At 44.0% G+C, this 15,357-nt stretch overlaps 1 protein-coding gene across 1 annotated transcript; it reads right to left on the bottom strand.

Moving 5' to 3' along the window:
* Positions 1-2,100: 2,100 nt before the first annotated feature.
* Positions 2,101-8,632, bottom strand: LOC139411079 (low molecular weight neuronal intermediate filament-like). The gene is made up of 4 exons (XM_071156917.1): positions 7,776-8,632; positions 5,874-6,197; positions 5,486-5,610; positions 2,101-5,095 (listed from the first exon to the last, which is right to left on the bottom strand). Exons 1-4 carry the CDS (start codon positions 8,517-8,519, stop codon positions 4,738-4,740), a joined length of 1,551 nt encoding a protein of 516 aa, XP_071013018.1. The 5' UTR covers positions 8,520-8,632; the 3' UTR covers positions 2,101-4,737.
* Positions 8,633-15,357: the final 6,725 nt, after the last annotated feature.

The raw sequence follows: 15,357 nt of genomic DNA, 5'->3' as shown, positions 1-15,357 counted from the left end.
CAGGCAAGTCAGTTAAGAACAAATTCTTATTTTCAATGACGGCCTGGGAACAGTGGGTTAACTGCCTGTTCAGGGGCAGAACGACAGATTTGTACCTTGTCAGCTCGGGGGTTTGAACTCGCAACCTTCCTGTTACTAGTCCAACGCTCTAACCACTAGGCTACCCTGCCGCCCCATTACTGGTTGGACATCCCAAATTGCTATATCATATCAGCTATTATAGTTTACTGTTTATTCTAGGTTTGCCTATTGCTCTCAGGTCAGTGAGTTGGTGAAATTAGTTGTCAGCAGCATGACTGCCAATAATATATGCTATGTCATGCTAATGGTTCAGCAAAGCAGGCTGGGGAGGCAGTTTAAGTAAAGTCCATGTATTGATTTGTTCTTTTTGTGGACTATTATTGATCTCTTTTGCCATGTCCATTAGTGAAGTAATGAGTTGATATCACAGGATGTTTCACTTTACAGCTAGAATCCTGAGTTGCTACATCCGTTTTTCAACTTTTAAATTAATAATATAGTACATACCCATCTATTCTTGAAGAATATAACTTAGAAATGCCTCATGAGTTGAGAACCTACTCATTCAAGGGTTTTTTCTTTATTTGTACTATTTTAGAATAATAGTGAAGACATCAAAACTATGAAATAACACATATGGAATCATGTAGTAACCAAAAAAGTGCTAAACAATCTAAATATATTTTATATTTGAGATTCTTCAAAGTAGCCACCCATTGTCATGATGACAGCTTTACACACTCTTGGCATTCTCTCAACCAGTTCCACCTGGAATGCTTTTCCAACCGTCTTAAAGGAGTTCCCACATATGCTGAGCAATTGTTGGCTGATTTTTATTCACTCATCCCAAACCATCTCAATTGGGTTGAGGTCGGATGATTGTGGAGGCCAGGTCATCTGATGCAACATCACTCTCATTCTTGATCAAATTTCCCTCACGCAGCCTGGAGGTGTGTTGTGTCATGTTCTGTTGAAACAAATGATTGTCCCACTAAGCGCAAACCAGATGGGATGGCGTATCGCTGTGGTAGCCATGTTGTTTAAGTGTGCCTTGAATTCTAAATTAATCACTGACAGTGTCACCAGCAAAGCACCCCCACACCATCACACCTCCTCCTCCATGCTTCACAGTGGGAACCACACATGCGGAGATCATCCATTCACCTACTCCGCGTCTCACAGAGACACTGCGGTTGGACTGGTCTTATGTCCATTAATTGTGTTTCTTGGCCCAAGCAAGTCTCTTCTTATTATTGGTTAAAACCATCATTCCTATAATATAGATGGTCAGTCCTTGCATCCATAGCTCTGTCTATGAATTTGAGACAGGTTTGCTCCAGGTCCATACCTCAGCGTTTTACCAAACTGAGGTGGGATTACTGCTTTATTGTTTCAACAAAGGATTTTAGCTTGAACAACATTTGTGTTCAACATCATGTCTACTGCATGCATTATCAATGCAAAATGCTACAAATATTACAGCATTGCTTTTTGATTTGCCCTTCTTGTTCTAACCTGGCTGTGCCCAGTCAGAAAATGTTTCAAGTTTTAATGTCACATATACTCTTAGGAAAAAAATTGCTATCCTTAACCTTAAAGGGTTCTTCGGCTGTCCCCATAGGAGAACCCTTTGAAGAACCCTTTTTGGTTGCAGGTAGAACCCGTTTGGATCCATGTAGAAACCTTTCTACAGAGGGTTCTACCTGGAAACAAAAAAAGGTCTACATTGAACCAAAAGGGTTTCTACCTAGAACAAAAAAGTGTTCTCCAATGGGGACAGCCAAAGAACCCTTTTGGAACCTTTTTTTTCTTGGAGTCTACACAAGTACAGTGAAACGTCTTTCTTGTAAGCTTTAGCCCCAGCAATGCAGTAATCAATAACAATGTAATACAAAAAATAACAAGGTAGAACAAAAACACACAAGATCTAGAAATAAGAAATAAGAAGAGCACGATGAAGTAAGTAAGAATACTATTTACAGGGTCAGTACCAGTACCACATGTACAATGTACAGAGATACTGTAACACATGTAGTATGGTTTTGATGTTACCATAATAATGGAAGACACTGACGATGGTTGTGAGTGTTTGGTTAATAAATCGCTTTATTTGGCTTTGGGAGGAATATCACAGCATGAGACAGCAGCACGTACAGTCACAGTAGTATAGCAGAATGAATGGTCTGTGTCAACACTCCTGAACCACCTCGGGAAACATGGGAAATACAAGTGAAAAGGTTGTTTTATTGTTTTGAACATGGTTAAGGCAATTATCTTTTTTTTACACTCAACAAGCAAAATCTATCCCATCCCCAGTTTTCAAGCTCCCAAGAATCAGGCCATGCAGTCAATGCTTGTCAATTGATTCATTTCTCAAGGAAAGGAAGAAGGAGTGATATCTATAACGGTTAAAGATAAGGCCTTCCACAGTGTGTGCCAGTCTCAGAAACAGAACATTTAACATTCTGTGAAGCTATACATTTGCCCACGGTAAGTTTACAAACATTTTGGAGGACAGGTCATTTTACTACAGTATAGGATTCTAGAGTACATTCCATTTTACTACAGTATAGGATTCTAGAGTACATTCCATTTTACTACAGTATAGGATTCTAGAGTACATTCCATTTTACTACAGTATAGGATTCTAGAGTACATTCCATTTGGGGTTTTCCGTGTATTTTTCTTTCCCTAAACAAACTTCCTGCAACACTTTTCCTTTTATCACTAGAAATCATAAATATCTCCTTCTTTAACATTTTCACTCATTCTTTATAACCTTACATATCTCTGCAGTCACTCACTGTATCCTGACCCACAGATAGTCCTGATATCGATAGCTTAGCACATTGATGGAAACTAGCCGGCCATATAACTTACAGTATGCTATTATGGTCCCTCTCGTGCAGCTACGATATGTCTGCCTAGGGTGTCCTGTGTACATACTGTTGCTGTCCATCTCAGACTGTGGTAGTGTGTGTGTGTGTGTGTGTGTGTGTGTGTGTGGGGGGGGGGGGGGGGGTATGGTGATAATAGCCCTTATCTGTGGCGCAGCACCATGTGACCACCCATGACCACAGTGGCGTCTGCACCGTCTGCCACTTGGTCCTGCAGTCCACATGAGGCTGCTTAGGGGAGGATGGCTCATAATGACTGGAATTGAGTGAATGGAATGTTATCAACCACATGGAAACCATGTGTTTGGTGTGTTTGATACCATTCCATTCCAGCCATTATTATGAGACCGTACTCCCCAATTAAGGTGCCACCGGCCGGCCGCCTGTGATGCAGTCAGAGTGGAGGGCTGTCTCTCACTCATTGTCACCTCCAGCTGTCCTTCACAGCAGCCACAGGCCTGTTAACTGTCTGGAGCAGAGCACACTGCTAAAAGCAAACACAGGCTGCATCCCGATGGGCTCTGATCAAAAGTAGTGCAGAAAATACGGAATAGGGTACCATTTGGGACTTAACAACACACACTCTACCACTCAAACCACCAGCCAGAAGGTCGTAGGGTACAGAGCAGTAAACGACCGCAGATAGTAAACAAACAAGACTTAGGCTGCTCTGGGGTAAGGAAGGGACTAGGAGAGACATTTACCTCAGGTTTAGAGAGAGTTATCTTACTTTGAGGGTATATCCATTCAGTGACAAATGAATCAATCAAGAGAGGGTATTTCAACATCAAATATAAGGGTATAGTGTGATAAATAGCAGCATTTTAAAACTCTACATTTCTCAGTCCTGAATGTTGTCCTTCTGAACACAGAAGAGGTGCTGCACAATGCACTCATCTCCTACCTTTGAAATTAGAACCCTCCCAAATAAACACTATGGTTTCATGTACTTTTTTCTAGAATCCATGTTGTCATTTTGCCGTGCTATGACATTCGCAGTGACAGAGAGAGGGGGGAAGGTGAGTGGGGAAATATTGACTTTTCTGGTGATGAAAAGTGATGGAAAAGAAAGTGGCTCAATGGACAGAGCATTCCATATCTTTCTCCTGTGAATGAAAAAGAGAGGAGGGAGGAGCATTCAGTGTGCCAGTTGGTATCTTCAGCTCAGAATATGGCATGGCACCCATGGGCATGATTTTTACTTATTTCTTCAAAAAGCACCTTAAATGTTGGACTGGTAGAAGTTGGTAAATCTCTATGCTCTAGACCTCTGTGCATATAGTCGGCATAGTCTGTGTGCTACTACCAGTATCCTACTATTACCTTGAAGATTACAATTGAATTGCTCCTAATAACCACATCGCATATCCTTAATGGCACATAAAGACAGGACCTTACTGGGCGATATCATCCCTGACTTCTTAATCTGACATCATACTTGCTTTAAGGCATTCTCTTTTGCTGACTGACTGGCTTAATACTGTAACGTTGACCACCTTTCCTCTGCTCCCTGTGGTAACCATCATCTATGGAGTAAAACCGTGACATAGAATACTGAGAAAATGTAGCTGCAGGTTTATCTTCTGGCAGGGTAATGGACCTCTCTGCGTTGTCTGTCTTTCTGTTTTCCACCACACAGCTGATTATTGATACCCAGAGAGCGAGAGGAGAAGGTACGTGTGTGCGAGGCATCTGGCGTGAGTATGGTAAGTGTGTGTCCTTGTGAATCAGAAATGAGGTGACAGGGAAGGGATCCATATGAGTGAATGAGTGGACTGTAGTAGGGCGAAAGGCATTGATGATCAATGACACAAGCAGTTTAGCTCTTGGTGCTCTTGCTGGGAGCACCCCCCTTCTCTTCCTTCTTCTTCTGAACGTCATCCTCCTCTTCCTCATCTTCCTCCTCATCTCCCTCTCCATTCTCCACCGCATTCTCATCTCCATTCTCCTCTCCATCCCCTCCCTCCTCTCCTTCCTCCTCATTCTCCTCTTCCTCCTTCTCTTCCTCATCCTCCTCCTTCTCTGGTTCCTCAGGCCTGGCTCTCCTCATCCTGTAAGGGGCGGAGGAACCCAGGGCGTAGGAGCGGCTGGACGAATAGGAGAAGCCAGAGTAACCTGACTGCAAGATATTTCCGCCAACTGTACTCAGACGGCACTCTTCACCTTCCAGCAGCTTCCTGAAGAGGGGGATGAAGATGGAGAGATGTAGATAAAGAGAAAGTCAGTTTACAAACATTTATTCAATTCTATTGCTGTGCTGACGAGGTGTTCAAATGTTTAGAAAAGGGGGGGTGCTCATAAATCTTTTAAAGAGACACTGTGGTGCATCAACAGTGGCCTGATTGCTGAGCTGACTGAAATACTGACTAAATCAGTGGAAGAGAGTCAGTTTACAAATGTAACAAATTCCAACCTTTCATACTTTTCAAAGCACTCTGCTGACTTGGAATTCAAATATTGAAAAGGTGTTTAGAGTACAGGAAAGGCACTGTGGTTTGGATCAACGATATGCTGAATGCGGACTTAACTTTATCAGACATATAGACTCAGACTAGGTGATGACTAACCTGTAAGCAGCGATCTCAATGTCCAGGGCCATCTTGACATTCAACAGGTCCTGGTACTCACGCAAGTGACGGGACATCTCCCCCTTGGTGCTGCGGAGGGCAGACTCAAGCTCCTGGATGGTCTCCTGCAGGCAGATTAACATCAGGATGTGTTACTAATGATAAATACCTCACTATGTTCATTTCCTAATACCTCACAACGTACATTTCCTAATACCTTTTTACATCTGTTGTGCTACAGTGCAATTGAAATGACATCACACATACCATCTGTGATATACACCTGTTACTTAGGAGGGGATAATTCTATAGAATCCATAGGGTAAAGCCTGTACTGTAGCAATTAGTGTGGTATACAGTAATAGCCAGCCTGTCCTACTTCATGTACCTGCATCTCTCCCATCTCGTTGCTATGGCGGTCCTCCAGCTCAGCCATCTGCCTCTCCAGGGCCTCGTTGTGGCCCCTGAGAGCCTCGATCTCCAGGCTGCGGGCCTGCACCTGCCTGCGATACTCATTTAGCTCCTCCCTGCTATGCTTCGCCTGGTCCTGGTTGCGGGAGGCCGCCTCGTTCACACTGGCAAACTTAGAGCGGTACCACTCCTCGGCCTGGTTCTGATTCTTGGCTGACAGGACCTCGTACTGGGCACGGATGTCCTTCAGGGCCACGGCCAGGTCGGGTTTATCATCCCTCATGTCCATCTCCACTGAAACCTGGGACCAGGTAGGGACAGAGGGGAGTTAGGGTTGGGTATGGTTACCAGGTGTGAAGAGAATGCTTCAATGGCTACCTATATACATATTTGTAGTGTAGCGGAGATTCAAATATGATAATATTTCGCTTTAGTATTCGTTATTATATTATTATTTTTATGTTCGTATTAATGCTAATTTACTGTAAATGTGAAGTAGGCTATTATAATAAATCCAAACCAAAATTGTTGCAACATCCATTTTTTGTTGTTGTTTTTTTTTACTAAATATAGTAAAAGGTTTGATAATCACTATTGAAATCTATGTCAAACCACACAGACCATCATGGGCTTATAGTAGACACATGGGAGCTATGAGCCCTGGGCTAATGTGATCTATCCAGTGAGGTAAAATACTGAGGGCTGATCTATTGAGCCCTGAGTCAGGGCTCTGTGCACCACCATAGGTGTTGCTTTCAATCGCTTCCATGGCAATTATATCTCGAGCAGGGCAATAGAAAACCCCTGGAGAAAACAAACACTTAATTATCTTTCCAATAATGAAGATTCTCTGTTGCATCAATTGATATTAAATTGTAGATAAGACTTATTTTTTATTTAAAGAAAAGCATTTAGAGTACTATCACCTTATCCAATGATCTATCCAAAATGCCACTGCCTTCTAAAACACTGTAAGCTACAATAGTGTTGTTTAATTGTTACCTTGATGAATGATTATATTGCAATTAACCTTGTGTGACAACATGAATCAGAACCATGTTGACAATCTTGTAAATAACAACAGCTAAGCTATGTGCCAGCAGTAATTAACCTATCGAAATCGTCCTGTAAAATGTGTTTACAAAGTGTGATCGTGATAGTTGATCATCGTGAGACTGACCCCCCCCCCCCTACATGCTAGGTCGACCACACCTAGATAATGCGCTACTATTTCTCTGCATCATCAGTGGGAGCGCTAGCATTCCCATCAACCCATATGCTCCCCCTCTCTCTCCTCCCTCTCGATCTCCCTCCCATTCCCTCTTTTTAGCACACTGGCTCCTGCTTTAGACTGTATAACACTTCCAGACTATGCACAGAATCAATTTTCAGTAACCATTACACCATTTCAATTATATTTTATAGTTATACAACTTCCCTCATAGTTTATATATAGTTAGTGTCCTATGTCAATGCTAGGTTTGAATTGACAGAAGAGAGGGAGTACTGCATGGTGCTGTTTTACGCAGAACCGCAGTGCCGTAAAATTTATTGCCACTTATCGCAGTGCGCAGTGTTCACTGGCTTCAGCACCAAGGACAGCGCATGTGCTGTGAATTAACTTTTTGACTCAGTGAATGTGGATCCACAGTGAATGTGAATGATAAGATAGCCAGCCATATGATAACAAGCTATGAACAGTGTTAGTTATTTGGCACTGGTTATCACCATAAATGATAAAAGTTATCATCAAAACATACATTGCCTAACTTTTCCCTTGGTGTATATTTGGTAGGCTATTTGGTGGCGGCGAGATGGGGAGATGAGGGTGACAAGTGACAACTGATGGGGGTCATGAAGGGTGATGTGATGTTGGCACCTGTGTGGCTTGCAGGGAAGCCTGCAGCTCTTGCTGCTCCTCTTCGTGCACTTTCCTGAGGAAGGCGATCTCATCCAGCAGTGACTCGACTTTCTTCTCCAGCTCGAGTCGGGACATCGTGGCGTCATCCACGTCCTTACGGTAGCTCTTCAAGGTGCCCTCCGCCTCCTCGCGGAGCCTCGTCTCCTCGTCCAGCTTCTCCTTCACGCGGTCCAGCATCTCGTTCATCTGCACGCAGTCTAGGTGCATCTGGCTCTTTTCGTGCGTCAGCTCCTCGACCCGCGCCCTCAACTCCCGGATCTCCTGCTCGTACAAGTCGTGCAGACGGGAGGGCTCTGTGTGGCGCTGGCGCAGTAGAGTCACCTCGGCTTCCAGAACCTTGTTCTGTTGCTCCAGGTTGTGGACCTTCTCAATGAAGGAGACGAAGCGGTCGTTCAAGCCCTGGAGCTGCTCCTTCTCGTTGGTGCGGATGATTTTCATCTCGTTGGTGACGGCCGTGGACTGGGTCAAGTCCATGGAGTCGGGCATGGAGGAGTGGAAGTTGCGCCCGGCACCCGCCTTGCGGTAGCCGGAGGATGTGACCATGGATGGGGAGCCATAGTTGCGGTGTGAGCCGCTGGAGCGGTATCCGCCGGACAGGCGAGAGGGGCTGCTGCCCACCGACATGCGGCCGGAGCTCCGGGGCGCATCCCCGAAGATCTTCCGATAGGAACTGCTGGAGTAGACGTCGCCGGAGTAACTCATGTTTCCAGGTGGAGAAGTGGAATGCTAGTCTGACCTTTGCTGCTTGCGGAGTCCCTTCTCACTGCCCCGTGTGAGAGTGTGTGGGAGAGAGAAAGAGAGAGGAAGTGAGATACGAGTGATGCCTGGCAAAGACAGGTGCTTTTATAGTGATGCAACTCGAGCATCATTTGACGCAGGGGCAGGAGCAGGGTAAGGGAAACCTGCAAGCTCCTGCAAAAAGAGCTATTCTCGGGGGAACACGAATTCAACTTGTAAGTATTTCAGGCTAATCCATGCTGCACAGACAAGCCAAGATAGACCTTTGGTCAATGCGAGAGCATAAAATGATAACTTGTAGGGGACATGTAAATAGTTATTTTTAATAAGACCAAAAGGCCAGGCCTACTAATATCCTGATAATAATGATTGTACTAATTAAAGCGAAAAATGACTTTACTATTAAATGTTGATACTGAGGCCAACGTAGGACATAATAGGCCAAATTGACATTGCCTAGACTGTTTCCGATGAAGTATTGTGAAACTTCCCATGCAGCTTATCCAATCCTAGTAAACACTGTCATGACAGTTTTGCCGTGCTGTCCCAGCAGTCCAGGCATGGGATCGATGCATGTTAACTGTGTGCCAGGACTGAGTATGTATAAACGGTACTGCTGTATTGCAGTCTGCAGCTATGCACCTTTCGTGCCCGACCACCGCAGTGTCAGAATACAGGAAGAGACACAGACACAAAGGCCTGTTTGCATGACTCCCCAATGCCCACACATCATATTAAATAAATGCAAGTCACTTAATAGCCTAACACCTATTATCAAGTTTAGCCTAAACTATATTGAAAACACAAGCCTGTGAAATGGGTCAGTCCTGCAGACATTTTCCAGAATCACAAAGCACTTTTGGGGGATGATTCAGCATATGAGAGAGGAGTATTGATGGTGCAGCGCTGTCTTCTTCTCGCGCGATGATTCGACCTGCTGGATCTGGCCTTGGCCCTGATCCAGGTTACCGACCACTCCATTTAGAGGGTAAAACACACGCACCCAGAGCTGTCGGGATTGCAGAATGCATAGCTCAATAGCTATCTTATCCCATATAGTAAACATTCAACACATTTTTAATTTGCATTTCCAATCACTTTGACATTTTTTAAGTATTCATGAAGCTAACACATTCTAAACTAGTTGTTTAGCCACTTTTAATGTTGATGGGGTAGCCTAGGCCTTGAAGATTTATGAGATATTGATATCTTGAACTATATGCTATTATAAGATTGCAGCAGATTGTAACTTGGGCAAGGGCATGTCTTGATGGTCAAGTTATTCCTAATCAAATTTAATCATGTCACTGAGGCTTTACATATGGAACCACAAATGCACCAACAAGGAGTAATCATGGTTATTATCTGAACAGAAAATAAAATACTGTTGAACAAATAAAAAATAAACATATTTACACTGTAGATTTTTGTTGTTTACCATGATGTAATACAAATGTTAAAGTCGATGCAATGCATTTGCAAACGTCCCATTTTAACCACTAGAGGGCATAATATTCTTAGTAATGTGCAACATCTCCACTTGGCTTTGAGAGATGCCAGGCCAAGTAAACAATGGGATAACCTCATCTCTACTTCTACACTGACCAATCACCATCAGCAGCTAGACAGGCTGTCTGTCCTGAGATCTTCCTTCATAAGAAAAAAATATTTTCCTTATTTCTTTCTTTCATACCATTCACTCTTTCACTCACAACTGTCTCTTCATAGACATCTCATTGTTTGCTTATGGCATGTATTTGAATCCTCTCTCTGTTTTAAAGCAGGTAACTCTCAGCTCATATGCTCCCAGACATAATCACCAGACTTCAACCAAAGTCACCTTGACATCCAGAACACAGTGTCACCCACATGTACAGACATGTACATTCAGCACTCCCACATAGTTCCAGCAGTTCCAAAAACACCTTTTATCATTTGCGTGTGAGACATACACACATCCCACACCCCAACTATACCAGTGGAGGCTGCTGAGGGGAGGACAGCTCATAATAATGGCTGGAACGGAGTAAATTAAATGGCATCAAACACACGGAAACAATGTGTTTGATGTATTTGATACCATTCCACTACCTCCGCTCCAGCCATTACCACCAGCCCGCCCTCCCCAATGAAGGTGCCACCAACCGCCTGTGCTACACACACCCTGCCGCCACCTCACCAGCGAGCTCAGGCCAGCCATTTCCAGCAGCTCCAACAGCAGGCAGCAACAAAAGGCCCATTGAGACAGGAGACGACCGGGAGTGACTCAGCAGCAAATGACAGGTAGAGGTATCACCTCTTTCTCGGCCAACGTTTGTATCGTCCAGTCTTCCTTTCTCCTGCTCCAGTTCAGCAAGTCAGTGAACCTCGAAATGGGAACATTTGTTGTACTGAAAGAGATAAACTGAAAACAACTCACTCCTGTCAAGGTGTAAATCTATGAGATTTGTAAATGAAATGTGTGATTCACATGCATTCACTTTGCAGTCTGCAGTTCCTTTCCTGTTGGGACAAATGCCATTTTTGAAAAGCAGTACCACTTTGAGAGCAATTTCCTTTGAATGCTGCAGTATTGATCTACAATGTCTGTAGTATCTCCATGCTTAGGCTCTCACTCAAAAGGCTACTTTAAAATGTTCCTATCCCAGGTGCTTTGATTTGCCAGGTGCTCATGAAGTAGCTGTACCAAGACCAACTGTATGTTACTGGCCAGTAACCATTCTGTTCATCTTTTTTTCTTCCTGAAAAACAACTGATCCTGTCTGATGTGCACTACCTCGTCCTTCTGGTCCCAAGAGACCCTCCTCCTAATGCAGACTATCAGCTCCATCTGTCAACAAGACCACTCATTCACAGCACGGCCCCTACCTTACCTACATTTTTTCTCAGTGTAGGGATGGGATTGTCAGTCACGTCCTCTGTCTCGCTTAACACATAATTTATATTCTACGATACGTAATAACTATGAAACAGAAGGGTCCTTCTACCAATTCGGCAATATTTGTATTTCACTTTTTTTTAACGTAATTTTAACATTCTGTCATAAAGAACATGTTCAACTACATAAAAAACAGTTTTCCCATCTCAAGAGGTGAAATAAAAAAAATACTATAGTAAGTGTCTAAGTAACACGGTTGACTGTAACAGAGTTGCCAATTTCATCTTAATAAATGATAAGGAATACGTTTTTGAAGTGTCTGTACTATATCTAGGACATAAAAGAAAACACAGGAAATATAGTTTTTTTTTATACATACAGTGCATTCGGAAAGTATTCAGACCCCTAAAATGGATTATATAAATAACAATCCTCATCAATCTACACACAATACCCCATAATGACAAAGTGAAAACAGGTTTTTAGACATTTTAGCAAATGTATTAAAAAAAAACACACAAAAAAACAGAAATACCTTATTTACATAAGTATTCAAACCCTTTGCTATGACCCTCAAATCAAATCAAATGTTATTTGCCACATGCGCCGAATACAACAAGTGTAGACCGTGAAATGCTTACTTACAAGCCCTCAACCAACAGTGCAGTTCAGGAAGAAGAAAAAATATTTACCAAGTAGGCTAAAATAAAAAGTAACACAATAACAATAACGAGGCTATATACAGGGGGCACCAGTACCAAGTCAGTGTGCAGGGGTACAGGCTAGTTGAGGTAATCTGTACTTGTAGGTGGGGGTGAAATGACTATGCATAGATAACAAACAAATAGCGAGTAGCAGCAGTGTAGCAGCAGGGGGGGGGGGGGGGGGGGGGGGTCGTCAATGTAAATTGTCCGATGGCAATTTTCATGAATTGTTATGCAGTCTAATGGCTTGGGGGTAGAAATTGTTGAGGAGCCTTTTTGTCCTAGACTTGGCGCTCCGGTACCGCTTGCCATGCAGTAGCAGAGAAAACAGTCTATATCTTGGGTGACTGGAGTCTCTGACAATTTTATGGGCTTTCCTCTGACACCGCCTATTATATAGGTCCTGAATGGCAGGAAGCTTGGCCCTGGGCCGTTCGCACTACCCTCTTTAACGCCTTATGGTCAGATACCGAGCAGTTGCCATACCAGGAGGTGATGCAACCGGTCAGGATGATCTCGATGGTGCAGCTGTCTTTTCAGTCTCCTGAGGGGGAAAGGATTTTGTCGTGCCCTCTTCAAGACTGTCTTTGTATGTTTGGACCATGATAGTTTGTTGGTGATGTGGACACCAAGGAACTTGAAACTTTCGACCCGCTCCACTACAGCCCCGTCAATGTTATTGGGGGCCTGTTCGGCCCACCTTTTTCTATAGTCCACGATCAGCTCCTTTGTCTTGCTCACATTGAGGGAGAGGTTGTTGTCCTGGCACCACACTGCCAGTTCTTTGACCTCCTCCCTATAGGCCGTCTTATCGTTGTCGATGGTCAGGCCTACCACTGTTGTCTCATCAGCAAACTTAATGGTGGTGTTGGAGTCGTGTTTGGCCACACAGTCGTGGGTGAACAGGGACTACAGGAGGGGACTAAGTACACACCCCTGAGGGGCCCCAGTGTTAAGGATCAGCGTGACAGATGTATTGTTGCCTACTCTTACCATCTGCGGTGGCCCATCAGGAAGTCCAGGATTCAGTTGCAGAGGGAGGTGTTTAGTCCCAGAGTCCTTAGCTTAGTGATGAGCTTCGTGTGCACTATGGTGTAGAACGCTGAGCTGCAGTCGATGAACAGCATTCTCACATAGGTGTTCCTTTTGTCCAGGTGAGAAAGGACGGTGTGGACTGTGATTGAGATTACGTCATCTGTGGATCTTTTGGGGCGGTATGCGAATTGGAGTGGGTCTAGGGTGTCCGGGAGGATGCTGTTGATGTGAGCCACGACCAGCCTTTCAAAGCACTTCATGGCTACCGATGTGAGTGCCATGGGGCGGTAATCATTTAGCCAGGTTACCTTAGGGTTCTTCGGCACAGGGACTATGGTGGTCTGCTTGAAACATGCTGTTATTACCGACTCAGACAAGGAGAGGTTGAAAATGTCAGTGAAGACACTTGCCAGTTGGTCTGCGCATGCTCGGAGTATGCGTCCTGGTAATCCGTCTGGCCCTGCGGCCTTGTGAATGTTGACCTGTTTAAAAGGTCTTACTCACATCGGCTACGGAGAGCGTGATCACACAGTCGTCCGGAACAGCTGATTCTCTCAAGCATGTTTTAGTGTTACTTGCCTCGAAGCGAGCATAGAAGTTATTTAGCTCGTCTGGTAGGCTCGTGTCACTGGGCAGCTCTCAGCTGTGCTTCCCTTTGTAGTCTGTAATAGTTTGCAAGCCCTCCCACATTCGATGAGCGTCGGAGCCGGTAGAGTACGATTCGATCTTAGTCCTGTATTGATGCTTTGCCTGTTTGATGGTTCGTCGGAGGGCATTCCAGGATTTAGCATCTCCTTCATCTGATCACTTTTTTATAGACTGAGTCACTGGTGCGTCCTGCTTTAATTTTTGCTTGTAAGCAGGAATCAGGAGGATAGAATTATGGTCAGATTTGCCAAATGGATGGCGAGGGAGAGCTTTGTACACGTCTCTGTGTGTGGAGTAAAGGTGGTCTCTTGCACATTTAACATGCTGATAGAAATTACGTAAAACAGATTTGTATCCCTGCATTAAAGTCCCCGGCCACTAGGAGCGCCGTCTCTGGATGAGCGTTTTTCTGTTTGCTTATGGTGGTATACAGCACATTGAGTGTGGTTTTAGTGCCAGCATTGGTCTGTGGTGGTATATAGACAGCTATGAAAAATACAGATGAAAACTCTCTAGGTAGATAATGTGGTCTACCTCAGGCGAGCAAAACCTTGAGACTTCCTTAGATATCGTGCACCAGCTGTTGTTTACATATATGCATAGGCCCCCGTACCGTTTCTTACCAGAGGCTGCTGTTCTATCCTGTCGGTAGAGTGTATAACCCGCCAGCTGTATGTTCTTAATGTTGTTGTTCAGCCACGACTCGGGGGAACATAAGATATTACCGTTTTTAATGTCCCGTTCATAGGATATACGTGCTTTCAGTTCGTCCCATTTATTTTTCTTCCAGCGATTGAACGTTAGCTAGCAGGATGGAAGGCAAAGCCAGATTAGCTATTCGTCACCTGATCCTCACAAGGCACCCTGATCTTATTCAGCAAAATTTCCTTTTCCAGCGAATGACGGGGATCTGGGCCTGGTCGGGTGTCTGTAGTATCTCCCTCCGGCTCATTGAAGAAAAACTCTTCGTATAATCTGTTCTGATGTCTAGAAGCTCTTTTTGGTCATAAGAGACGGTAGCAGCAACATTATGTACAAAACAAGTTACGAACAATGTGACGTCATACCCAAGAAGACTCGAGGCTGTAATCGCTGCCAAAGGTGCTTCAAGAAAGTGCTGAGTAAATGGTCTGAATACTTATGTAAATTTGTTATTTCAGTTTATTTTTTATAAATATGCAATGAAAAATGAAACTGTTTTTGATTTGTTATTATGGGGTATTGTGTGTAGTTTGATGAGGGTTTGGATGCTACAAACAGAGGTTGGCACATTGACGTTAACAACTTCAGATGAGTCCCGTTTTTGTGAGAATACCAATTTTTGGGATGTCTCATGGTCTGACAAACAACTGTAGCTCGGCCACCTCCCACCGCAGATGTGGAAGGCCGCCATAAGCGGATGCGGTGGATTGAGTTGCAGCCCATGCACATATCTCTAGCTTAAACTGAACCATTTTGATGGGGCTTTTTTTACATGATTTAGATTGACGCACCGATGCATCAATAGACTCTAGGGAGTTACATCAGCCATAAATAC

Source organism: Oncorhynchus clarkii, chromosome 6, assembly GCF_045791955.1.
Source record: "Oncorhynchus clarkii lewisi isolate Uvic-CL-2024 chromosome 6, UVic_Ocla_1.0, whole genome shotgun sequence".
NCBI lineage: Eukaryota > Metazoa > Chordata > Actinopteri > Salmoniformes > Salmonidae > Oncorhynchus > Oncorhynchus clarkii.
Note: the sequence above shows the minus strand (reverse complement) of the source record. Positions and strands in the feature narration are given on the sequence as shown.